Source organism: Etheostoma cragini, chromosome 1 (assembly GCF_013103735.1).
Source record: "Etheostoma cragini isolate CJK2018 chromosome 1, CSU_Ecrag_1.0, whole genome shotgun sequence".
In the NCBI taxonomy this organism is placed as follows: domain Eukaryota; kingdom Metazoa; phylum Chordata; class Actinopteri; order Perciformes; family Percidae; genus Etheostoma; species Etheostoma cragini.
This window is the reverse complement of record NC_048407.1, coordinates 6,320,670-6,347,140: the sequence shown is the minus strand read 5'-3', so window position 1 is coordinate 6,347,140 and position 26,471 is coordinate 6,320,670. Positions and strand designations below refer to the sequence as shown.

Below are 26,471 nucleotides of genomic sequence, written 5' to 3'. Positions count from 1 at the left end.
TAAACAATTATTCAGAGATTTTTGCTACGTGCTATGCGCATTTGGTTTAGACCTGCTCTATCTGTAAAGTGTCTTGAGATAACTTTGGTTATAATTTGATACTATAAATGAAATTGAATAGTTAAAGTAAATTAAAGTTTATTCACAACTTAACTATTATTGATTAAACTAAAGCTATGGGAGTCTGGAAGTTTGGCCAAAAAGAACAAAAGAAGGGAAGAAGCCTGAGCTTCAAGGGCCGTCAGACCAAGAACTCCCCACCCCCAAAATTAAAGAGAAGTGACTAATAGAAGAAAAAAAAGCCGCAAAAACTAGACTACCATCCTAGCAATAAACCCCCAAAGAAGACAACAGAAGAAAAACAGTGGTCAGAGCTGCTTCAGTCTAAGAGACCCGTCTCCCAGTCTGCCTTATATACAGGGGCGGGGCCACACTAACAATCAGGAATCAGAAACACCTGAGATGTACAAAGAAGAAGAGGAAGAGAGCAGGGTGGGGAGCGCATAACAGCAGTTATTATGTATTATACACATTTCAAGTATTTAACATTTTAGTATTTGCATTTTCCTCAATAATCAAGCAAGTAGACTAATGATACCATTATATCCCAATGGCAGCATTGTAAATCGTAATCTAACAATTATTTTTTCTCCAAATACAAATCTTTCTAATTACCTGTAACTTATACTTTCCTACCAACTCAGTGCCAGAGGTGGTAGGAGAGATTAGGCTCGTTGGAGATGAACTCTGTTCACCTGTACAGTGGACGAGAGCAGGCGGCAGAAGCACGGGGCGGGGACAAAAAACTGCGGTAAAGTAAGACAGTTTCCAGCTGATTCCAGCAGCCTTCAGGCTGAACAGGAAGTTACTAACCCCTGTGGTCTGATTCTGATTTAATAAATTGTCATCAGACCCAGATATCAGCTGGTACACAGTCTCCAGTTGTTTTAATTATGACAGAGTAGCTCTCAAATGCTCTACACGCAACCTGTTGCGGATATTAACAACAGACTGTAAATGATCTGTAATCTGAACAGATTTATTCTCTCTGACTTCTAAACATAACTATCAGCCACACTGTTTGTTCTGTACAGATTAAGCCCTTAAATCAGACGAATAGCAGTTTTGATTTTGATTTGATTTATTTAATTTCATTAATGCATTAATTGCCTTACACAGGAAAAGACATCCAATACAATCAAGGATAATAAAGTCCAGGATTTATTTCCATTGTGGTCCTCAGTTAAAATCTCTCTAATTCAAAAACATTAAAAAGTTTATATAAAACATCATCATGTGGAGTCGATTCTGAACAAGTTAGCTGTTAAATCAACTGAGAGTCCGGCTTTTCCCAGCATGCTCTGGGTCCGCCTCGGTCTCAGAACGGCGGCCGCCTTGATCTCGTGAGATTATCGTTGCCCAAGTGTTCATGACGTCAGAGCAAGTCGGGGTCAAGTCGGACACAAATCTACCCGGCATGCAACGGGCGAAGATCGCCGGTGATCAATTCTGCGCAGACCAGGGTCATCTCGAACGAGCCTAACATTTCTTTGTGGCATTAGGAAAAAGGCCTCATCGCACCCCCAACATTGTTGGATAAATGACGTGTTTCCGTACGTCATAGATAATTAGACTTAGCAGGCTCGCTATCTCTATACTAATAATTATTGCCAGGTGGTGTAACCACTCTTTCTCCGCTCCTGAGGTGCTGACCCTGTACAAACTAAGTTTCTTGCTAAATATTTCTCTTTCCTTGTGTTCTGTCAGGATATCACATTATCATAGCCCTCATGACTCATTGGCTACAAACTACATCAACGCAGCTTTTACTGCTTCAAGGGTTTGAAGGGGCTCTATGCTGTTTAGTTTAAGAAAATAGCAGACCTTTTCCATTTTTCTTCTTTCTGTCCAGCTTGTGCTGGCTTGAGCCTTGTTTTGTCTGGATGCATCACAAAGGCCTGCGAGTCGCACGAGATCCGAAGTGTGTCATGTTGTTTGGAATTTTTTGGACTGGCAAGTTCTCCTGTTCTGTTGCTATTCCCGGCTCCGCATAATTCAAACAACATGCACTCTGAAAGACATTTCAAGCAAACAGTGAAACTCAACCACTTCTGTGACACGTACATTAACGTGGCTGAGAGGAACACACCACATTTCAGGGAAGCCATTATAGTTTCCAGGCAGCCTTATGTAATGTTCGGCCACAAAACTAGGCTTTCTACAGAAAACGACTGTTTACCACTGGCCTAAAGGAAATTCCAAGAGAAGCAATGGCGGCCTCCAGGGTTCAAGCTCCAGTTTGCAGCCTGTTTGACTTGGGGTTCATTATATACACTCATTTAGGCAACATTACAAAAAGTCACTTAGTCATGCTTCAGGCAAGCTGTGGAGCTTTAAGTCAGCCTGATTGTGCTGATTCAGACGAGGAATGCTTCATCTTTGTTCTAGATGTGTAATTTTTCATTTCTTCTTTTGAGTGCAGCTGCTCGGGATTGCAAAATTAATTTCGGTGTAAACTGACAATAAAGTTGTATTGTGTTGTATTTCAATGGAACTGTATTTACGAAAACTAATATGAAATAGTATTTACATGATCAAAGTGAATCTAGACACAAATCCTACAACCCATCCAGTAGGGATGTTATTGTTTAACCATTTAACCTTAATCCGACAAATAAGAATTTTGACTAATTAATCATTTAATTAATTTTTTTATAATTTAAACTCATTATTGATCCCGTATGGGAAAATTACAATTTACACTGTTGTTATTACACACTACACACAGGCTGAAATACACACATGTTCAGGTCCTATACATGCACTAGTGGAGAGATGTCATAATGAGGGGGGGGCTGTGACTGCTGAAAAGGCGCCCTGAGCAGTTGAGGGGGGGTTAGGTGCCATGCTCAACATAGCACCTTGGCAGTGCGCAGGAGGTGAAATGGCATCTCTCCAGCAACCAGTCCACACTCTCTCCCCTCCCCCCAAAAATTGATTGGGTGGTCATGATTGAAGAGATCATGTCAACGGTCTCTGTACATGAAATTGTTTGTCAAGCAGTGCTGCCTCCTACTGTGATTAGCAGCCATGATTACTGGTATCATGTACCACTGGAATGTAATTTGTGTTTCTTTTTTCTTCTTTTGTATTTGTGTTCAGATGCGGAAGTGCTCCCCTGGATCACATCTCCCTTAACCGTCTATCTAACATGAGGAAGAGATACAGGTACATGGTTGTGACTCCTCTCTGCCTCACCCTTGCTCCCCGGCTTGACATGTTCCTGTCAGGCTTCAAAGTCCTGTTGCTGTCTCTGACTGGCTGTTGAAAGTCAGCAGATAAAATCATATAGTGTGCGATATGTAAAGATTCTAGAGCTGTCTTCGTAGATTGCAGCTAGACTTTGGGTTTGTCACAAACTGTCCAGCTGCTAAAATCAAGATGAGAGATGAGAGGACTTCAATTATTACCTACTCTCACAGCAATTAAGCTTTAAAATCACAGGGAAGTGCTTTAAGGACTTTTTTACCAGGGTTTTGTCTCTCAGGCAACAACAGAATGCCCTAATCGTTCGATTGATGCAGATTTTAAGGGATGTGTGAATTGTTATACTTACTGTATTGTTGCTGAGTACCTAATGTGTGTTTTTGTGTGTGTGTGTGTGATGGACAGGAATGGCCTTGGACCCTCAAAAGAGGGAGATGCTCAGTACTCTGTGGTGCATTGCACTGGCTACATCAAAGCATGGCCTCCTGCAGGTAAACACACACACTCACACACCCTTTTCACCAAGTATTTACATCCCTCCTGAGTTATGCGATCACAAGTGCGGTAGACAATAACCTTATTTTTCATAACACCTACCTGGATTCATTAAAATATAGAATATAAGGCTAAAGACATTCCTGTTTTGACATTGCAACAAGCTGTTACTATTTAGAAGCTGGTGAGTCTGATTGGTCAAAGCAGGGGTGGAAGACGCATTTCATTTCTTGTGAATTATTCACAATAAAAGTCCCCTGTAATTTGTTTTTCTTTAAAAGCTTTTATTATGAAGCTTTTATTAGGATTTACTACCCTGCATTCACAGGCCTGCTTTGGCCGTCAGACGGTGCAGCAAAAACGCAGGTCTTCCATTCATTTTGAGAGGGGGCAGTGTTTATAGGCTGCGGCGGTGTGTGCTGCAGGGGGTAGCCATGTAAATAGACCCTTAGCAGTAACTTAACTTGACTCCTATAAGCAAACATGAAACATAACATGAAGCAGATATATAAACAAAACTTAACCACAGAGATTCTGTTAGATGCTACAAACTTACTGAGAGCTGAACACACCGAGACATTTTTCTCTCCTGCACAACTGCTGGTAGACATTGTTATTTTTAGGTTCATTAAAAGTAATATACATGTTATGTAATGCCGTCACTCAGAGAAAAATGTTGCCTTCAGCACACAGACAAAGACTGGAGTTTTCCACTAGTCAGGTTTCTAATATATGATAATGTGAAAATAAAAACTGACATTTATACACACACACAACCAGCCTATATGCAAACGGAAACATTGTATGTCTTTATTTACATATAGAGCGGGGAAGTGAGATCCAAAGAGCTTTCACCATAGCCTACGTAAGTGGCCTGAAGTCTATACTTGCCCATCAGTATGTGCGTCAATGTCTTTAAGAGAATAGCAGAGCCGGCATGTGTTTGTGCATGTGGAGTGTTCGGTAGAGGGAGTGAATGGCGGTGATTATCTTCGGAGCGAGTAGCGACTCTACAGGCATAGTGAGAGAAACAAAGTGTCTCCCCTGTGCTTTCTGACCATGTCGGAAATCTGTATCAGGAAAATGTCCTTGAGTTCATGATGTTGATGCAGACTGAGAAGCAGGGAAATTAGTTGGGGGGAAATCCAACGCTACCGGGCCAGAGAGGTGCATATCAGGCTATGACGTAGGGTCCGTGTCTCTATGTACCTACGTACGTAGCCATGGTGTGGATTTATTGCAGAAGCATAAATCACGCTTTTCTCTACTCTCCTTTCTGGTCCATTCTCGCACTGCCAAAAACCAATAGTGTGCTCTCTGTATAGGTAGATGTGAACAGCTTCTGACTTGACTTGAAAGAAAAGTTCAGGCAAAAGTTTTTTTTTCATTTTAATCCTCAAAACTGTATGCTAGTATAAGGCAATCTTACTGTAACTGAAGTGTAAAACACACACATACACATACTGTTTAAACAGGTATTGGAATGCACCCCCATTGGTCTTTAATGGCCTCTTAGAACTTTGACCTGACACTGAAATATTTCTCTATAACACAAATACACACACACTCACCATATGTGTTTTGAAATCATTGACACATGGTTTACTTCCTTGCACTAAAAATACTCCTTGGAATGTTCTGGGCACAATACTGCTTGCAAACAGTCACCACGCGAGACACACACACACTCATCAATGTCAGATGTATTGTTTCAGAGAGACACGCGCTGCAGACACACAGCTACATTAGACATTGAGCAGGCGTACAGATGGTGCTGATTGAACTGTTCTAGGAGAGGAATTTATTTTTCACAAATGAAGACAGAGTCGTGGTTCTGTTTTAATGTGGAAAGGAGCTAATAGTAAACTGCTGTAGTTTAATTTAAGGAATTTCAGCAAACTAAAATGTCTGCTCTGTGATTACTGCATAGTCACCAGCACCCAGGTCAATCTGGATGTGATTACAGACCTTTGATATGTTCTATAGACCTATTTATCTTATTTGAGACCTTTGGATTGGCTGTGGCTGGTCCTTGGTAAACCTGGGATTATCTAGACAAGGATTAGAATATGGGTTTCAAAGGTCATTGCAAAATCAATATGATCTGGATCTGATCAAATATTTTTCAGCCTGGAACCATGATGAGAGTTCTTTGATGAAAAAAATGCCTGCATCCAAAATCCACAGAATTAATTAAAAATCAAACTAAAAATAATTTTATGAAGCCCTAATAACAATTTTGCTTTATGTATGCATCTTGTGATGCGCCTGGACACCTCTAAACGCATAACAAGTTCTGATAGAAGTGCTTGAAGATTTATTCTGCAGAATGGATCTCTAGCAACAGAGGATTGGTGCAGCTATGTGTTGTGAGCAGTTGTTCAGGCAGCATTCTAATTAACACATTATGTCATGTTGCAAATGATCTAAATGACTATTTGAAGTTTGATTTGTGGGGCCAGGCAGAGGAGCATCTTGGATTTCAAAACCACTGTTTTTAATCAAAATGGAATTGAAATGTCTGTTTGTGTCTTTGTCTGCTTCCCCCTTCTGTTTTACTGAATGATTTGTATTAGACCGAGAGGAACAAGTTTGAATATTTGTTTTAATGCAATGTGAAATACGAGCAGAGTAAGGTATTGTGGGTGAAATCTGTCTTTCAGTTTGGTAGGCTTAATGGTGAAAACATAACTTATAAATCATTGTAGAGGAGCAGTGGCTGTGTCGGCCCTGTAGATTACCTCTCAGTGCTTGCAAAGTTCAAGTAGCAAATGGAAAATTAAGTGGCAAGACTTAATGAGAAATGTCTGTTGGCCTCTCTGTTTCACACCTCTCTCAATTCAATTTAAAGGGGCTTTGTTGGCATTAAAGTTCCAATAACAATGTTACCAAAGCTCCAACATACAATTTGTCTATATATTTGGACAAAACACAACTTCTCTCTCTCTCTCTCTCTCTCTCCCTCTCTCTCTCTCTTTCTCTCTCCCTCCCAGGTATGACTATACCAGAAGAAGACACAGAGGCAGGTCAGACTGGAAAATACTGTCTGGTGGCCATCGGAAGACTGCAGGTGTGTGGTGCCCCGGTCATATGGACTATTTTGATTCTCCTGAAGGAAATATCATATCATACGTGGTGTGTGTGCGTGTGCGCACACACACCACCATAGTGGTCCCCTAATGCTGTATCTGAAGTCTCTTTTATATAGACCTTAGTGGTCCCCTAATACTGTATCTGAAGTCTTTTTTACCGATTTATCAGGTGGGTTTGTGGCCTCGACCAACTGCCACTTTGCTTGTTTGAAAGCCATGATGTCTCTCTCTCATGGGTGGGCCAAATTCTCTGGGCGGGCAAAGCTGAGAAAAGGGACGTAACCTTGCTCATGAGGGTCAAGATATTCGTTTGCCTTTCATTTTCTCAAAGGCAGAGCAGGAGACCCAGGGCACCGTTCACACCTATCACCATTTCTAGCCACTGGGGGACCCTAGGCATAATGGGGGAACTCATATTAATATTTTAAAAAGTGAAATTTTAATGCCATGGGACCTTTTAATGGTAATCTTGAGTCTGTCACAGTCCACTAAAACTCCGCAAGTTGCAGCTTTAGGGAGTTGGCACTGCACCACTATTGACAGTAACTATAAATAGAGGGACTCATTTTAGACTGTTTTGTTGTTTGTTTACTGGGTCTTGAGTGCACACCAATGCCAGTGGTCAACAGTAAACTCTTGTGAAAAAAATACCGGTTAGGGCTGTACAATATATTGTTTTTTACAGCCCGACTGCAATATACACACCACAAAAGAGACTTGAACTGCACTTTAAAATGTAACTGTTAGTGCTGCCTTTTTAAATGTTCATTTTGTTCATTAAAAGTGTGTTCAAAATGATTTCCTTTAATTTGTTTTAAATTCAACAAAACTTTTATGGGATTTAGCAAAATACTGACAGCATCAGAACTAAGTTCACTTTAATATCTGTTTATTTATGGCAAGTAATGTTGTTCAACAATTCAACAACGTTATCGCACATTGCATATTTTCCTCATATCGTTCAGCCCTTATACTGGTGTAGTTGTATTTGTGCTCCAACTCTCTATTTCCCTTGCTAAATATCTTTGCTCCTATGCCTAAGTGATTCATGTTAAATATGTCTGCATCCTCCCTCAGGTGACCAGCTCTCCAGTCTCTATGGACATGAATGGCCTGTCCGTACCTACAGAGTTTCTGTCACGTCACAACTCGGATGGTGTCATCACTTTCGTCGACCCGCGCTGCATCAACGTCATTGGTTACCAGCCTCAGGTTAGTTCTGAGGAGGAAAGGGACACTGTACTCATAATGTTATGAACATTCATCTTAGAGATAGGAACGTTATCTGTTTGCATGCAAGTTGCATGCAAAGGGAAAATTTGCCTTTTAACATATTCAATTCATAAGTTACCAACATTGACCTTGAATGAGAATGGTATAAATATTTGTCTTTGTGGTAAATCATAGCTTTACTTTTGCTGCAGAGAAACAGTCCTTCATTGGAAACAGGCTTGCATTAAGATTAGACTTACGAGCCAGAGGTCCAATTACGAAACATACAGATTGTTGTTGTCAAAAACAGGAAAAAAAATGACAGCTTCTGGCAGACAACAACACTAACATATGTGGGTCATTGACGCGACAAAATGTAACTCACGCACATCGATCACATGGTTCCGGGTACGATTTACCCTTTCCAGTTCGCCTACCGTCCTAATCATTCAGTGGATGACGCAGTGGCCACTGCTTTACACCATATCCTGCAACATTTGGACAGCAGAGGAACATATGTCAGAATGCTATTTCTAGATTACAGTTTGGCTTTTAACACCATCCGCCCGGGTAGGCTGATTGAGAAAGAAAAAGCTGAAAGACCTCGGCGTCTCGACTCCCACCTGTAACTGGATCCTGGAATTCCTGATTGAAAGACCACAGGTGGTGAGGATGGGAAAGAGGGGGTCCGCGGAGCTCATCACCAGCACAGGGTCACCACAAGGTTGTTGCCCCTTAGTTCTACACTATTCAACCTGTATACATACAACTGTGTTCCCACCCAGGATAACACCATCATTATAAAGTATGCAGATGATACTACTATCCTGGGTCTCATTAAGGGGGGGGGGGGACGAGTTGGGTTACAGGAGTGTGGTAAACGACATTTGTGTCTATGGTGAGTTGACCAACTTATGCCTTAATGCAGATAAGACAAGAGAAGTAATTATGGATTTCTAGAGAACCCCACCTCCCTTGCGGCCCCTTATCATCAAGGGGACTGAGGTGGAGAGGGCTGACAGCTAGAAATTCCTGGGACTACAATTAACATCGGATCTGAATTGGACTGCGAACACTGTTGCCAGAGTGAAGAAAGCCCAGCGGAGATTGTATTTCATCAAGCCTCATCAAGCTTAGGAAAGCTGGTCTGCACTGTCGCCCTCTCACCTACATCTACAAAGGACTGATAGAGAGCATCCTCACCACAGGCATCACTGTGTGGTATGGAAACACCACCCAGACAGAGAGGAAGGCTCTGCAAAGAGTTGTAAAGACTGCAGAGAGGATTATTAGAACAGAACTCCCCTCCATGGACACAATCTACACAAAGCGCCGCCAGAAAAGAGCAGAGAGAATTATTAGGGATACATCACATCCAGCTCACCCCCTGCTCGTACATAAAAATTGTACATATAATCTCAGGCACAAGCGTGCGGACAGCATTATTACAAAGAGAATACGGTTCTACAAGAGCTTCTTTCCAGCCGCAGTGAGACTTAAATAAATGCCCAAAAATAAATGAACTATTCTGCTTAGAGTCTGTGTAATATAACACATATGTGCAATATACCCGTGCATCTTCTTTATTTATTTAATAATAATGCAATAATAGTGCATTTTAATATTTTATAAGGGGCTGTCTCTAGGGGCAAATGGCAATATGCAATTATATTTTTGGCAAGTTTAGGAATGCAATTTTATTTAATTTTATTTGTACTTTTTAATGATTGTGTGCAATGTTATTCATTTATAATGTAAATGCTTTGTGTGTCTTTTTAAACTTGACTTGACTTTCTGAGTAATAACCGCACAAGAGTTCCTATGTGTCAAAACACAAATGGCGAATAAAGTTCTTGATTCTTGATTCTTGAACTGACTGCGCGCCTAGGTAGCTCAGTTGGTGGAGCGCACACCCATTTATAGAGGTTTACTCTTCAACCCAGCTGCAGCGGGTTTGACTCCGACCTGCGGCCCTTTGCTGCATGTTGTTCCTCTCTTTCTCCCCTTTCATGTCTTCAGTTGTTCTGTCAAAATGAAGACCTAAAATGCCCCAAAAATATCCTTAAAAAACAGCAACAATGTAACAGATCCGGGTTTGAATGTTGTTGGAAACATTAGGGGTAGTGTTAGGACACAACTGAACAAAATATATAACAAAATGTTGGTCTAGTTAAATATTATACCTATAAAAAACTCCTCTGCCATGGGTTAGAATACATGAAGTAAAGACTAACATAAGTAATAAGTGGGCCAAACCGTTACTGAAAAATAAAGTTTCTGTCCTCTTGGTTTGTGTGGTGTATAGCTCCACCAGCTGTCTCTGGTGGTTCCGTATAATCTTGCTGACAGTGTTAGCTAATTCTGTGAGCTCAATTTGTTCCTAATGGTATATTATATAATATTTGAATACAACATATTATTAGCAAAGGTAAAGCGGCCTAATCGTGATAAGAAAACAAAACACAACTGAACTGTTGTTGAATATCAGTTTATGTAATGGAAGAAAACAAATCCATGGGCATCGCATTTCTGCTGTATAATACAATATGTAGTAGGAAATGGTTGTTGTTTTTTGTATTTGGTTGAAGAAATCATTTGTGTAATGAGGACATATTTATGTTAACTGACTATAATCCTGTCCTGTAGGATTTGCTGGGGAAAGATATCCTGGAGTTCTGCCATCCCGAGGACCAGAGTCACCTGAGGGAAAGTTTCCAACAGGTAGGTGTTAGCTACCTGTTGTAGCTGTTAATTGGACCAATAGGTTTCTTTTTTGAGTTGGGGGGAAAAGAACAGCAGAGATCATGGGGTTAAAACTTGAGAAATGGGAAGATTAGAATGTTTAAGAAATGGGTGTTTCTCATGCCAGGGTCCACATGGAGTGGCCAGCCCAATCCTCAGACCCCAATCCCATAGAACACTTGTGGGGTGACATTAAAAATGCTGTTTCTGAGGCCAGACCCAGTACTGGAGAGGAATTGTGGAATTTAGTTCAAACGTCCTGGACTGGAATACCTGTTCACAGGTGCCAAAAGTTGGTCAACTCCATGAGGCATTTTTAAGTTTATACAGTAAAAGCCTAATACTCATTTTTCTTCACTTTCTGTAAACGTAGACCAAAACTTGATCAATGTTGGTTATGTTTTGATTTGGAATTGAATGTGCAGTGTTCCCAATGCATTGATATTAGAAAATCAATAGCTCTTCTAAGAGTAAAAAAATAAATAAAACTATTTTAAACACAACTTTATATCCATGACGTGCCGCTTCCAAGATTGCTCAGTTGCCGCCAAAAAATTTCAGAATTCACTCATTTCGGCCGGATATTCGTTGCCTTGGACTTCCTTTGTGTTTTAAACTTCAGTGGATTTCAGAGGACTAAGGTTAACTGCTCCTCATATCTCTGCAGGGTAAATCCAGACAGCTAGCCAGACTATCTGTCCACTCTCAGTTTTCTGTTGCACAACCAAAACAACTTTTAAATGTACAAATGTTCCACCAAAATAAGTTCCTTTCCGAGGCTATTTGACACTGCAGCTTTTGTCGGGTGCTTAGCACCAGCCAAGGCAATTGTGATTGGTTTAAAGAAATTCCTTTAAACCAGAGCATGTTTTCCTCCCATCCCGAAATGCAATGTGGAGAGCCAGACTTAACCACCAGTGCGGTCTTCTGCCATGTTTGTATATTCTTAAGTCACGTTTAATCAATCAATATCAATAAATGAGGTTTCTGATGTATTACCCAAAAAGTGGGATGTAATCAATGACAAAACGATGCCATGTGGCAAAAGAATGTATCTATATATATCTATACTGTATAAAGATTAAGTTCAGATCTGTTGACACTTTTTGTTGGCTGAGAAGGCAGAAATACTACAGTTTTTAGTGTCAGCATAATTAATGTTCACAACCTGTACGTACAGCTTGAGAATGTTACATGTTACATTTTAGCCAATGGACAAATTCAGTATGTATCATACTGGATGTCAGAGCTGGTTGATAAGCTTAGAGTATTGAAACGGTTAGCTCTAGGGAGAAAGTTAGGGACTACAGTATTTGTAACAGCTTGCCACAACATAATACAGTACATAATACAGCAAAAAAACACTTCAAACAGCTGCTAATTACATTCTTTACAAGTCTTCCTCCTCAGATTAAATTGGTTTTGTTGACAAGTTGTAAAACGGAAATGGAAAACATGGGTTCGCCCTCTGTTCTTGTCTCAGGGTTGCCTTAGAGGGTTTCATGTAGACAACTTTTCATTTTCTGGCAACCACAGTGGAAATTGTTAACTACGAATGAAGAACATTGTGATGGTAAAGGAATTGTAATAAGAAGTAGAGAAGGCTGTTGTCACTGTAGTTTCAATCGCTGCTACTGTTCACCTCCAGACTCTAGCTGGATAATTAGGAAGTGTTAAAAACAGTGATATTGATCAGTGGTTCCCTCCCTCTGTAGGTGGTGAAGTTGAAGGGTCAGGTTCTGTCTGTGATGTACCGTTTCCGCATGAAGAACAGGGAATGGATGCTGATCCGAACCAGCAGCTTCACCTTCCAGAACCCATACTCTGATGAGATAGAGTACATCATCTGCACCAACACCAACGTCAAGTAGGTTCCGTTGCAAAACCACAAACACACACACAACACGTATACAGCTCGTAAAGGGCTACACCTGTGCTCAAACAATCTGGTGTTACAACACGTAACTATTGTTCTACCCTGGCTGGGCAGTTTATATTGGTGTCACTCATCATTTACATGAATTCAATGTTTTAATCAATGTTCATTTTTAATGTTAGTTATCTTATAATGTAAAAATTAAAGTCAAGTTAGCTTCATTTCAACGTGCTGTACATATCAGGCCGAGGTGCTGATGGTGTATGCGGTGTGTTGTGTTTGGTAGGCAGCTACAGCAGCAGCAGCAGGCAGAGCTAGAAGTTCACCAGAGGGATGGACTGACTGCCTACGATCTTTCCCAGGTAACCCTCTGCTTTAGTGACACTTCATGATCATACTCACCCCTACTTCCACTGGGGGCAATCACTGCCATTCAAGTCAATGTCTGATATTCCACCAGCTGCGCCACAGTGCGTCCCAGTAACGTGCGTGAAAGGGCTTTGCGTTCCGCTAAAGATACACGTCACGTCTTTTTTCACGACCAGAGATCAGCTTGGAGGTGGAAAAACATAAAACACAGATTTTTATAAAGACAATGCCAGAAAAGAGAAGGCATGGAGTTTAATTGAAAGAGTGCTTATAGTGCACAAATACGCGCCGCGACAGCTTGCAGAGCATATGCGCTGGAAACAACAGCCGTGGTACGTCATTTCATGGCGTGTGGACCTCACGTCCAGAATAACGTGCCAACCATACATTAAGCCGTGCACTCTGCGATGCGTTTCAAAGGCAGACATAGCAACAGACATGATACCCAGACAAACGCACATGCCAGATTAGCAAACTAGCAGCAACGTGCCGCCATGTTGGAGAAAAAAGGATCAGGATGCTCAGTGCTGCCTCCTCTGACATCCGTTGTACTTGTGTCTATGCAGACTGCTTGTGGGTTGTTTGTGTTCATTTTTGTAACCTATGTCTATCATCCTTAACGTCATCCCTTGTGAACTCATACTTCTCCCAACCCACCCCACCCCACCCTCAGGTGCCTGTGGCTAGCGTCAGCAGTGGAGTCCATGAGGCTGGGAAGAACATCGACAAGACAGAAATCCTGTTCTCCCAGGAGAGAGACCCACGCTTTGCTGAGATGTACACTGGCATCTCTGGCTGTAAGACACACACACACTCTCTCTCTCACACACACACACACACACACACACACACACACACACACACACACACACACACACACACACACACACACACACACACACACACACACGTCCTGATAGTTGCTCGTTTAGCTCTACTGTCTTTTTTTTTTTTTTAACTTGCTGTCTTTCCTCTCTGTTATTTCTAAAATGCTGACCCTGGTATGTGTGTGGTTGTTTGTGTAGCGGGAGATAAGAAGATGATGGTTCCCTCCTCTACAGCTGGAGGACAACAGCTCTACTCCCAGAGTTCTCCTTTCCAGCAGGGACACTCCGGCAAAAGCTTCAGGTACATGTACATGTGTGTCAGGGTCCATTCAGACTACAAAAAGCCATCTGGCGATTCGCTGCAGAGTTATGTGGCGTCGGGAGTGTCACTTAGATTTATTTTTGCCGACTGCTTACACGGTGTGTTGCGGAATGTGGCTCATTGTGTCAAATAAGACACAACACTTGGAGATAAATATCGCACTTCTATGTCAATAGGAAACTGCAATCAAAATGTAACAATCCTTTCTCAAAACGGCATTTTTGCGACAAGATGATAGTTGCATGTACCACTCTTTCAAAGCAGCAACAACACACTGATGTACTTTATTTAAAACACTGCTCTTTGAATACTTTGTATACCTATTTTCTCATACAGGCTTCTGTAAAATATTGTTACAGTACAGAACATCTACTGAAATTTCACTTAATGCAATGAATTTGAAACCAAATAAAATACGGTACAGTAATCAATACTGTAAACAAACAAAAACAATATAATACAAATAATTGAAATAAAAACATTGTAGTGGTTTTGTGGTTTGTAAAGGATGGGGTGGATGGTTTATGGATCCCGCCTCCTGTTAGGGTCTGGCCACATCACCTCATTCACATCACAAGCAGTTCCATCTTCTATTGTTTGCAGAAGAGGCATGGGAGTATGTGGTTGGCGGTTGTAAACTTTCCAACGCCAAGCTGAAAAGAATTTTTCAATCAGATTGGGTAGTAAGGGGCCAAGTATACTGTAACGTTATAATTTAATATAAATTATAATTTTCAGATTCATTTTTGTATTTAGAGGTTGTGCCAAAATAGGTTTATGTGGTTTAATTAATAAAAAACACTATATTTGTGTTGTACTGCACATTGCTGCAGCTCCTCTTTTCACCCTATGTGTTGAGCTCTCTGCTTCAGCTACCGAGTGAGGCATCTCTGTTCCGTCTTTGTTGGAAGTTGCACACACGCAGTACCCAGGTATACACTGCTAACTAGTCAGTTGCAGAGTTTGAGGGTATGCCACGCTAGCAGCTAGGCCAGCTTTATAACGTGTGTCACAAAGTGACTGCTCCTCAGATCTCCGCAGGGTAAATCCAGACAGCTAGCTAGGCTATCTGTCCAATCTTTTCTCTCGCACGACTTTTTTGCAGCAGCAGAGTTAAGCACTGCCCATGTCGATTCTGATTGGTTAAGAGAAATTCCTATAAACCAGAGAATGTTTTCCTCCCATCCCCAAATGCTATGTATAGTAGCCAGACCCTCTTAAAGTGCGCTTTGGAGGAGGGTCTGGCAAAGTGAGACTAGGATTTTGGTGTAACAGTAGTGTGCCTATAGAGGAAAGTGAAGCCTGACTGACTGACTCTGTGTGTGTGCGTGTGTGTGCGCGTGTGTGTGTGTGCCTGTCTGTCTGTCTGTCTTTGTGCTCACAGTTCCTCTGTGATCCATGTCCCCGGTGTGAACGACATCCAGCCATCAGGGTCATCCAATCAGAATCTAGCTCAGATCTCCAGACAGCTCAATCCCGGCCAGGTGGCATGGTCAGGCAACCGACCCCCCTTCTCTGGACAGGTAACACACACAAATGAAAGCAAACACACACAATTATTACTGTATGTGAAACCATTACTCTCTGTAGCAATAAAAAAAGTTAGCCTTGACTGCCAAACTAATTTTTCTCTCCCCAGACTCCTATCTCTGGTCTTTGTTAACAGATGGTCTTATCTTATTGGTCATGTTTGTGTTTGTGTTTGTGTGTGTGTGTGTGTGTGTGTGTGTTTCATAATCTTGCTAATGAAATGGGCTGAGCATATGTTTCTTAACAGGCTCATCTGTCTTCCACACACACTGTTGAACTTGTCAGGTCATTCTATTGGACTAAATGTTGTGTTTTTAAGTAGCCACTAACTGCATCACATTAACTAGACCCAGATGATATGAGGGAAAAAGAGGGTTGTAGGTTTTCACCATCTCTAAACACAACAGCCATAAAGACATCATACTGGGTAGATAAACCTGGAATTCTTTGATGCAGTTGCCCAATATGGGAAAAGCCCATTTGTCTAAAACAATGATTTGTGTCTAAGGAATGAAAGATTGTTCCACAAATCATCAAGTTGTTTTGGAACCACAACTATTCCCCACCATGTATTTTGGGCTGACGTCTTTGCAACAGTTGAGTGTGACTGGAGCAAAGTAAAGAAACATCAGTCTGTAGGGTTTGGGAATAATAGGTCATAAATAGCAGCAACCGTGTCCATATATAATAGTATTGAAATCCTCAAAGTTCAGTTAAGTGGCTGCTGCTGTAAAATTTCTTAACACAGTTAAGAACCACAACCCAAACTTAACATGCTAATTTTCTTGAAGCACACAGAAATGCATTGGAGATACATTGTGTCTCTGTTTTTGCTGTTTTGTGAATTATCAAAGTTACAACAACAAATAGGCATCATTTTCTGTACACAAACCTGTACCTTCTGCTTTTTATCGAAGTTGTTATTGTTAATGTTTCTGACTAATGGTTAAACCAGAAGAGTCATGTACTGTGAGTCAAAAAATATTGTCTATGGAAACATTTAATAAGGACCTTAGAACAGTTAAACAGTAAATAATAGTACGTAGTAAGTAAGTTTTGCAATAAAATACTTGAACAAAGTGTTTTGCGAACAAAGTACTGTAGAATGGCTTTTTCACTTAGAAGGCAAATGAAATTAACTAATGAAAACCACCACTAATTCTATTTATTTTTTTCATTTTGTTCGTGCGTTACTTGTTTTGCCTTCATGTAGAGTGTCCTTGGGTACCTTGAAATACGCGTTAAGTTATTATTGTTGTTTGGACATTTTTAGTCCCTTAGTTGACAGGACAGCCAAATACATGAAATGAGGGAGCGGGGACTGACATGCAGCAAAGGACCACAGGTCGGTGTCAAACCCCGGCCCACTGCGTCCAGGAGTAAATCTTTAATATGGGCGCCAGCTCAACCAACAGAGCTATCCGGGCGCCCGGTTGTTATAATTATTTTTATTATTATCAGTAGTATTAGTATTAGTATTATTATAATATGTGTAAATCATTTAAAATTCTTGTCTCTAACCAGCAATAAACCCAGAAATGACCCACCTGAGTTAGTTATTGTAGCTGCATAGGCATTGATTGCCTTTTCTTACATGAAGCTTCTTTGACTTTTTTTTGTTGCAAATAACAGTTGCTGGTGCTTACTACCTGTTACCGAAATACAGCAGCTGGGTCAGGTTCATAGGCACATTTCTCCAATAGCAGAGTTTCATCTTGTAGTTTGGCCAGCTCATGGAAATAATGTTTATGTGGCACATAAACTATCTAACTAACAAAATGATGTGTCCGATATTTTTCATGGTTCTAAAAATGGTTTTAACTTGTTTCAATTAATCACAAATGTTCAAATTTGGAATAAAAAATCTTTTGGATATTTAATGCCTATGTTAGGCATTCATACGCAATTATAGTGTGTTTTCAGGAAGCCTAATTAAAAAAAGCCAGAGTGCAGGGAGCTTTGAACCATGCTGTACACAGACACTGATATACTGTATAGGTAACCAATATTTATGCTCCCCAGCCCAGTAAAGCCCAGTCCAGTCCCTTTGGTATTGGTTCTGGACACAGCTACCAGACGGACCCGGCCTCCTACAGTCCCCTGTCATCCCCGGCCACTTCCTCCCCCAGCGGCAACGCCTACTCAGGACTGACAAACCGCAGCACAGCTTTTGGTGAGCCTTTCTCTTCTTTTTTATCCTCATTTATTACTGGGTGATGTATTGTAATTTCCCACCTGTGTGGTGTGGACATACATTTGCTGTAGAAGTCTCTGTGTGTTTGTATCTGTCCGTGTGCAAACATCATCTTATCAACACAGAAACAGAGGAACATGTGGATGAAATGTATCTACAGCACATGTTCTGTACCATGAAAATCTTATAAGGTAGGGCTTGGTGACAATGAAAAGATAGAAAACTATTATATACCACAATATAGCAAATATGAATAGCAATACAAAATTGCGTTTAAAGTAATCAAATAAAGCTATATGTAGGTTGGGCATCGTTTGGATTTTATCACATGGTCTGGGTGGATGCTCAATTCTGATTGGCTGCAGGGTGTCATAGGACAACTACTAAAGGAGTTTCAGTGAAACTGTTTACTGTTCTAAATGAATGTGCTACCTAAAAACAAAAAGAAAAAGTGAATGTTATTTCCAACACAGTGTAGTGCTTCAGTGCCTCGTCCTCTGAACACCACAGGGCGGCGCTAGCACACAAGCTGCAGGAAGTAAGTTACACTGCCCATCTAGAATGACTTTCTTTCACGGCGAATAACGTTTTCTCACATCCAATCCACTGTTCAGGTCGCTACTTCCGGCTGCGGCTGACAGTAACGTAACACATCGTGGATAAAATTTGTTCAAAAAAGTCTTTCAATTCTTTTGTGGACAATGACATGGCTGGACAGCTAGGTTGTCTTTTTGTAAAACATACTGTAAAATTATTTTTACGGATTGCCAGCTGTACACTATGTTATTGACTTGGAATCTTGCTAGCATAGCGTTCGCTCTCTGGCTTGTAGTTGAGCTGAAGGGTTCTACGGCGTACTGAACAGACTATAAATATCTCACATTGCTAAGGGTGGCAAGTTGTACCTAAGGTCCATTCTATTCCCTGAAGCAGTGAACGTTTGCATTGCATAAAAACCTTATGAGATGGCAATGATTGTTCCAGGTATTAGTCAAACTCTCAGGCATAATCAGGTAAATAGAGTTTTTGTTTGGAAATACATTAGAATTTGATTGTAAAATGTATGAAAATATGTATTAATGTTAAAAAATATTTGGGACCGTGGTATACGGGTTAATGCCCTTTGAGGTCACCATGGTCAGGTTTTAATGAACTTCTATTAATACCAGAAAATGGACACCTTGTCGGGCATTAATCCTTACTTAACAATTCTGATTCTGATTGGAACCGGTTCTCAATGCCCAATTCTCGCCGTATGTTCGTCATTGATTGTCACCATAAGTCCTAAAACTATATTGCCACTGAACCATATTATCACTGAACAATTTTAATTATTCCTAGTTACATTTGTACATAAATCAACAAACATTTTTGGCATTTCTGTTTTGGAAAGGATAATGAACAATAGAGCTGAAATGTGCCACTCTCCTCATCCTGAAACCTTCTCCGGTGGACAGAGAGGAGTTAAAACTGAAAGGTGTTTGAACTATAGCATACAGCAGAGCTGAAAAACAAATGACAATGATATAGGGTGGATGCCATATGTAGGGATAGAGAGCCAGTAGGAACACATGGACTTTGTTCAAAACCGCCTACAATACTAGCAGTACGAACTGATATTGCCAAGATGTAGCATGTACAGTAGTATGCGGTATGCAAACAAAAGCGAAATCTGCAGTATGCATGGGACCGGTCTACCTCACCTTCTTCTATTTGATCACTAATTTAAGTTGTGAGAATGTTTGAGGCTAGACATTAACTGTCGATTGGTCACCATTTAAAAAAATATCTGTGTGTGTCACAGTTTGTTTGCAAATGTTTAATTTCCCATTTTTCTCCATGTGAAGGCACCATTAATACTCCTTCAGTTAGTTCAATATATAGCAGTGCTGAGTTTAAAAAAATTATTCCAAGATTCCAAATATATGCCACTAGTAATAACATCCCTGTATCAACCCCTGCTGAGCTCTGTAAAATCATTTAACATTAGAGAAAAGAGAGAAAAAGAAGAGATTGTTGGCATTTTCAGACAACAACTTCAACCAGGTTACATGAATTTAATTCAAATAGGAAAGCCATTTCCTTGTTTTTTCCTATATAGACGTAATTACACGAATGGGGGAGCAAAGCAGACAGTCAGATTCAATAATAATATACATTGTTCTGTATGGCCTTTAAAGTTTTTTTCTCAGCCACACAGCTCATACATACCAGCCTTTTAACACAGCATGTTGCCTCTGATAAGTGCTTCTGAACAATACTAGAGAAAACGTCTTTTTCCACTGACAGGCCGGCATAAATGAAGTTGAGTCAGACCACTCACGTTTAATTTTTTTTATATCTAACATAAGCAGAGCATTGTGTTTGATGGCCAGACTCCAAACTCACAATCTGATAATCTTTTATCAGACATTTTTGTTTTTAGTATGTTATTTCATTTTATGTTGATTTATCAATTGAAATTACAATTACAATGTACACACTGTTGTATATACATCCTATACAATGGAGGGATGTCAGAGTGAGATGTAGGTGCCTTGTTTAAGCGTTGGCAGTGCCCAGGAGGTAACTGTCTCTCCAGCTACTACACTCTTACTTTGGTCCGTAGTGGGACTTGAACCAGCAACCCTCCTGTTACCAGCTTAGCTCCCTACTGACTGAGCTATGCTGCCTGGTTCGGCCCTATAGTGAATCTCCCACCCTTTTTTCTTACAACAACTAGTGTAAATAACCTGTATGCAGGGTAGGACACCGCCTATTATATTGTCAGCCAAACAAACCGCTCTATGCAGGCCCTGGCAGTCCTTCAGACTTCTGTACCAGGCAGAAACCCGTAGGTGTCTGGGGTGAAAGAGTCTCTGCAATGCGTTTCTCACCGCTGAGTCAGTATTCCGCCTCCAGATCAGACCCTCTGTGATGTGGACACCAAGGTACTTGAAGCTGTCCACCTATTCTATTGACATTCACCCTCTGAGACCGCCAATGTTGTATACGACAACAAACTACACATTTAATGTAATGTTCAATATCTCCAGAACAATAGTGTAGTGATTTACTTTTTTTGTAAGGAGGAGAGTAGCCGAGCCGATTTGCAGCCGTTCTGCAACCAGTGAATATCCGGTGTTAGCCCCGGCCAAGACAATTGTGATTGGTTAAAAGAAATGCCAATAAACCAGAGCATGTTTTTCTCCCATACAGTAATGCCGTGTGGACTAGCCTAGACCTTTCTCTGCAGAGCTGTGGAGGAATGTCAGGCAAAGCGAGACTATGAGGAGATAGATAGGCCACGTCAAGCAGTTATTCCTTGTGATCGTACAGTTTCCAGAAGCTTTGTAATCCAAAAGTTTTACCTCTAGTCAAGACATTTCACTCTGAATCAAAGTGGTTAACTGAGTGGGATCTTGTTTCCTGGAGCCACACACCATAGAACACAAAGAGAATGTTTGAGTGTGTGTTCAGTCAGCAATGGCTCATCAGCCAGCTGCTCAGGCCTGCTGCTGTTTGTCGTCCACACTGCTGTAGGAATAAAGCCTACTTGATAGCCTTTTAATGAACACACACATTAGCCAGATGGATTATCTCTCTCTCTGCTGCCTCATCCATCTATTCTTTATTTCCTCTCTTTTGTTCTTTCTCCCAGGCTGATTTTTGGGAGTTTGATTTTTACACTCCATCCATTGCACGCACTCTGTCGTTCTCTCCTTCTTCCATTCTCTCATTGCTGTCAGCCCATTAGAAGGATGAAGTCAGTTACAGTCAGGATCATTCATTTTCTCTGTTCATGCCTGTGTTCATCAGTATTGAGTTATGATAAGTGCAGTTTTTTTTCTTATCGTGAATGCTTTCCACTTCATGTATACACAGCCAGCTGTGTGTTTGGTTAATTACTTTTCCACTGTATTTTATATGTATATTTTGTGTACTATATATATATATATTTTTTTTTTTTTTACATGTGCTCTCTACAGTCTCTTCATCAGCGGCTTAGCCTCTCTCTTGTTTCTGCGTGTATATCTGCGTGTACTGTATATCTACATCTGGTGTTGGAGTGTGTAGCTGCTGTTTAGAATTGCCATCCAGGCAATGTGTTTGTTTGTGTATGAGCGAGAGAGAGCCAGAGTTACAAAAAGAAAGTCCTCAGCCCCTGAGAAGGAACAGTTAGAAACACAGCGTCTAAGATCATTGGCTGTGGCCTTTCCTCTGTCTTCTCCATATGTGCCACATGTATCGGATGCAAGGCACAGCAGGTGATTGCTGACTTCTCCAACCCTGTAGCTCCTTCTTTTATCCCCTCCAGAAGGCGTTTCCACAGTTTCAGTTTGCCGTGGAAAAGCACATATCCCCAAGGCTGTTGTTGTAGAGCAAGCATCAACAAAAAGCACTTCAAAACGAATGTATTAGCACAAAGAACTTTAGACTCTGATCTTTTATTTTATGTGTTTGGATGTATAATTGTGATAACTATTTTTGTCAAATGTTTTGCATAGATGGTTTGCACATGCAAAGACTACTATTAAAAGTGGTTTTATTAAAACCCATCATATAACATCCAGACAGGACACATTAAAACACATTTACATAAACACTCAATACACAACAGAAGCTACTATACATTAAAAGCAACAGCAGGTGCTTCATGGTGAGGACTGGATCCACGGTAAATAAATAGATATTACGCACTGTGAGATGAGGTAACTGTGGCTGTCCTTACTGATTAAGATATTTTTATAGCAACGGGGACAAAAAAGTTTGTAAAGATGGACTCTGTGCCTTTTCCCGGATCTGGATTAGTGATATCGGGCCAATCTGATACTTATATTTACATGTACCATATACTAATACTATTTCTACACTTTCACTGACCATAATAACTTTAGCAACAGAGGGTATGCAATGTTGGTGGGTTTATTTATTTCACGAGTTTCTTAATCCAAATGCTGAAGTTCCTGGTTCAAAACTAAACAGCTTAAATTGTTGATATGATATGGATTTAGTTAAATTTTTTATTTGGTAGACTGATTCTTTAAATTGATCACTCTATTGGAGTTGTTGGAGCCACAGGCGCTCTCAGGTCAATCTGACTGTACAGCGTCACAGTTAAGTGGATTGTCTTCCCGTACAGACACCAGCTGGCAGAGAGCACACATACCTGGCAACCACCAAAATTCATTTTGCTCCGTCATCGAGTTACTCACAGAATTAACGTGAATTAGCAACAGGTGATCTGACCTGCTGCCAGGGAGCTGTTCACTAAGGTTACATTTACATTGCTACGTAAATATATACCTTTTGCTATGTTTCCCCCTCTCATTCCCCCTGCCCTGGCGTTTCCGAGCTCCTAAACCGGAGAAATTTGGAAACACTTCTGACCCGTTTTGGTTTGGAATCTGCGGGGTTATCTTGCAGTCTCACGGCCGCAAATGGAGACCTTTGGCAACACTGACGCCATCGTTTCTCCTCCTGATTGGGTCTTGTCGATCATGACGTCTCGTTCTCTGAGACTAAGCTGAGACTAACGTTACCATGGAAACTAACCGCAACGGGCGGAGTATTCATGCCACCTCAGGTTTATGCCTAGTGTACAAGAATGTGGATGAGATATTTTGGTTTGGGTCTGTTTAAATAGGAATTAACTCTTCTACTGGAGCTAAAAACTTGTGTGCACACTTGTGTCTGTTAGGGTTGCTCGATTATGGGAAAAATTTGGTCAATATTGAAATCCCGATTATATAACACAATTACTCATTAACCTTTGGATACAATGGATAGTGTCCAGAATATAATCTTTTAGTGCTCTTTATCTCACAGATCAGAATAAAATCGGTTTTACTAATGTGAGTCGTGTAAAAAAATATTAACAATAATGTTGCCCTCAGTTGGCTTATTTAATAGCTACCTCAGGAAAAATCCAGCAAATAGACAGTACCTTAGAATAAAGTTATGTGAGTCATGTTGACTCCTTTTACACACAGTTTACCAACTAAACTAAATGCTGAGGGAACATTACTATGTTTTTTCATGTTGGTTTTGAGCGGTAGGCCTATGGACCCCCACTTAGCTGGAAAAAATGTTTTGCCTTTTTTGCTAACCAAATACTGCTGTGGCTTACTTGCGCTGAGTTTTTAGGTCCAGTGGATGCACACGACTTGCCTCCCTGACTGCAGATTTTAGGGCTTTTGGAGGGGCAAATGTGCATGTGTGGATGTGAACATGCGCGTTTCATTCAGGACACAAGACAAAATAAGAGTGTTCTTGCATCACGGAACATGGCAAAATAATCATTTTTTCCCGATTATACTATTTTGGTGATCTTTGGAGCCAAAAAATTAAAGAAATTGCGCAGCCCTACTGTCTGTGTTGTCAGACTCAATATAGGACTTAAGAGTGAAGACATAATAAAGCAAGACAAAAAGTACCATGTCACAGTACATACTCATCAGGTGTAACTGTATTTAATAAATTGTGGTTAAATCAAACGCCTGTATGAGTTGTAACCCTGCGTGTGATTCCAGATGTGTCGGGGGAGAGCAGTCAGAGTGGAGCCCAGTTCCAGGGGCGTCCCAGTGAGGTCTGGTCCCAGTGGCAGAACCAGCATCACTCACAGCAGGCCGGTGAACAGCACACACACCCCAACCCCAGCCAGACAGAAGTCTTCCAGGTAACACACACACACACACACACACACACACACACACACACACACACACACACACACACACACACACACACACACACACACACACACACACACACACACACAATGGCAAAGATATATTAAAGTAGCCTAGGGCAAAATCTACTTTATATTTCACTCAACTCCAGACATCACTGCATCTTTTTGATGTAGGATTTGTTTTGAAAATAGACTTATGGATTTGTTTATTTAAATTTTGTTGTTTTAGATACCATATAATTTCACTGTCAATTTTGATAAGAGGATACATATGTTGTTGTGCTGCACAGTTTATACAAATAAAGAAATATATTAATCATTTGTCTGCAGCTCAGTCTGTTACACAAATTGTTAGAAAATCGTGTTGTAAATCGTAAGTTGTATCATTACATCCCAGTAGACACCCTGCTGTGAAGTGTCAGAGTGTCTTCCAGCTGCTGGCTGCTGACCACTGTACACAGATATGTGATATGTCTGTCCACCCCAACCCCCGTCCCTGTGTCTCTGCAGGACATGTTACCGATGGCTGGCGATCCCACCCAGGGAACAGCCAACTACAACATTGAGGACTTTGCTGACCTCGGCATGTTCCCACCCTTCTCTGAGTAAAGAAAAAAACCTTTTCTCCATGACTCTCTCTCTCAGAACTGGACTGACGTTTGCATTCATCTGTCATGTTGTTTCATTTTTCTAATATTGCTGGATCGCCAACACACAGCGGAATGTCTGTCCAAACGTGTCATAAACAACACACAGTTCACTTACCGGTTTGGCTCCGCGGCCTGCAGTATTTATCTGTGAACTTAAACATACCTCATCTTTGTAAAGAGGAACCTTGCTGACAGATGGAAGGCACACCATTCAACCAGTATCAGCTCTCTGACTGTCATCACAATGTTACACACATTGTCTCAAGCTCTTAGATCAAATGAGTCAGTCTGGGACATTCAGGTTGCTGAAACTGTTCCCTGCATTCAGCGCCAGCATGACCAGAGGAGGGCAGCCAGGTGATTCTAGCTCTTTTGACTCTGATGAAACACTAGTCCTCTAACAAAGTTTGTTGCCTCATGGTTGTGTGCTCCAGAATAGTTTGGACTAAGTCTCTGAAGTCTGTCCTGACCAGATTGCCGTTCTCTGAGAGCACCGGACAGGTCTGCAATTCCCTGTGTGTTAAACCTCTTCCTTCATGTGATTATAGCTGTATTTGTCAGAGACTAGTATCAGTATTATTATCCAAGATTTACACTTTCTCTCTTTAAAAAGTTTCACATGGTAGAGTTATGGTGATATGGAAAAAATCAGATATCACAATATTTTTTACCAAATACCTCGAGGTCAAAGTTCCGGCAATATTGTTGGGTTGACTATTGATCACTATTTAGCTATTGGGAAAATAACATCACTTTACTGTAATGCAGCCTTTAAAACCAGGAAAAGACAACACTCATGTCAGATCACGATGTTAAAATATCCAAAATCTAAGACAATATCTAGTCTCATATATGGATGCTGATATAATATCGGCACCGTTTTTGTCAGCAGATTAGCTTAGTTGGCTAAGGGAACCAACTGTGTATCTCATAAATTACCCCACTTATAATGACCTAAATTATACCAAACTTCTACAGTAGTACAAAAAGGTTATGCACTTATAAAACAATGGATTGGGAAGCTTGTAAGTACACCAGGAGTTTATTTAAATAACACTTGCCTGTTGGCTTCTGCTCTTAGCTGCTACAGGCAGGAGCAGCAGAAAAGATATTTATTAATTTAACAACTAAATAAAGTAGTGTCTCCAAACTTACCTCAATTATAACTTGTCTCCAGCTAGTTGTACTACAGCACTTAATTAAAAAAATAAGTAAAATTAAT

At 40.7% G+C, this 26,471-nt stretch overlaps 1 protein-coding gene and 1 long non-coding RNA gene across 2 annotated transcripts in view; one reads left to right on the top strand and one right to left on the bottom strand.

Moving 5' to 3' along the window:
- The window catches only part of arnt2 (aryl-hydrocarbon receptor nuclear translocator 2), a 50,070-nt gene extending 24,163 nt beyond the window's left edge, over positions 1-25,907 (top strand). Inside the window, exons 7-19 of the mRNA XM_034874754.1 lie at positions 3,163-3,228; positions 3,673-3,758; positions 6,756-6,832; positions 7,932-8,066; positions 10,713-10,787; positions 12,524-12,675; positions 12,971-13,046; positions 13,727-13,850; positions 14,079-14,181; positions 15,587-15,725; positions 17,755-17,905; positions 24,439-24,584; positions 25,110-25,907. Coding sequence (XP_034730645.1) covers positions 3,163-3,228; positions 3,673-3,758; positions 6,756-6,832; positions 7,932-8,066; positions 10,713-10,787; positions 12,524-12,675; positions 12,971-13,046; positions 13,727-13,850; positions 14,079-14,181; positions 15,587-15,725; positions 17,755-17,905; positions 24,439-24,584; positions 25,110-25,208 — 1,429 coding nt within the window. The 3' untranslated portion in view covers positions 25,209-25,907. The remainder of the gene's footprint in view (positions 1-3,162; positions 3,229-3,672; positions 3,759-6,755; positions 6,833-7,931; positions 8,067-10,712; positions 10,788-12,523; positions 12,676-12,970; positions 13,047-13,726; positions 13,851-14,078; positions 14,182-15,586; positions 15,726-17,754; positions 17,906-24,438; positions 24,585-25,109) is intronic.
- Positions 23,228-23,444, bottom strand: LOC117948728. Its single transcript, XR_004657550.1, has 2 exons — positions 23,371-23,444; positions 23,228-23,333 (listed from the first exon to the last, which is right to left on the bottom strand). It is a non-coding gene; the product is annotated as an uncharacterized LOC117948728 (long non-coding RNA).
- Positions 25,908-26,471: the final 564 nt, after the last annotated feature.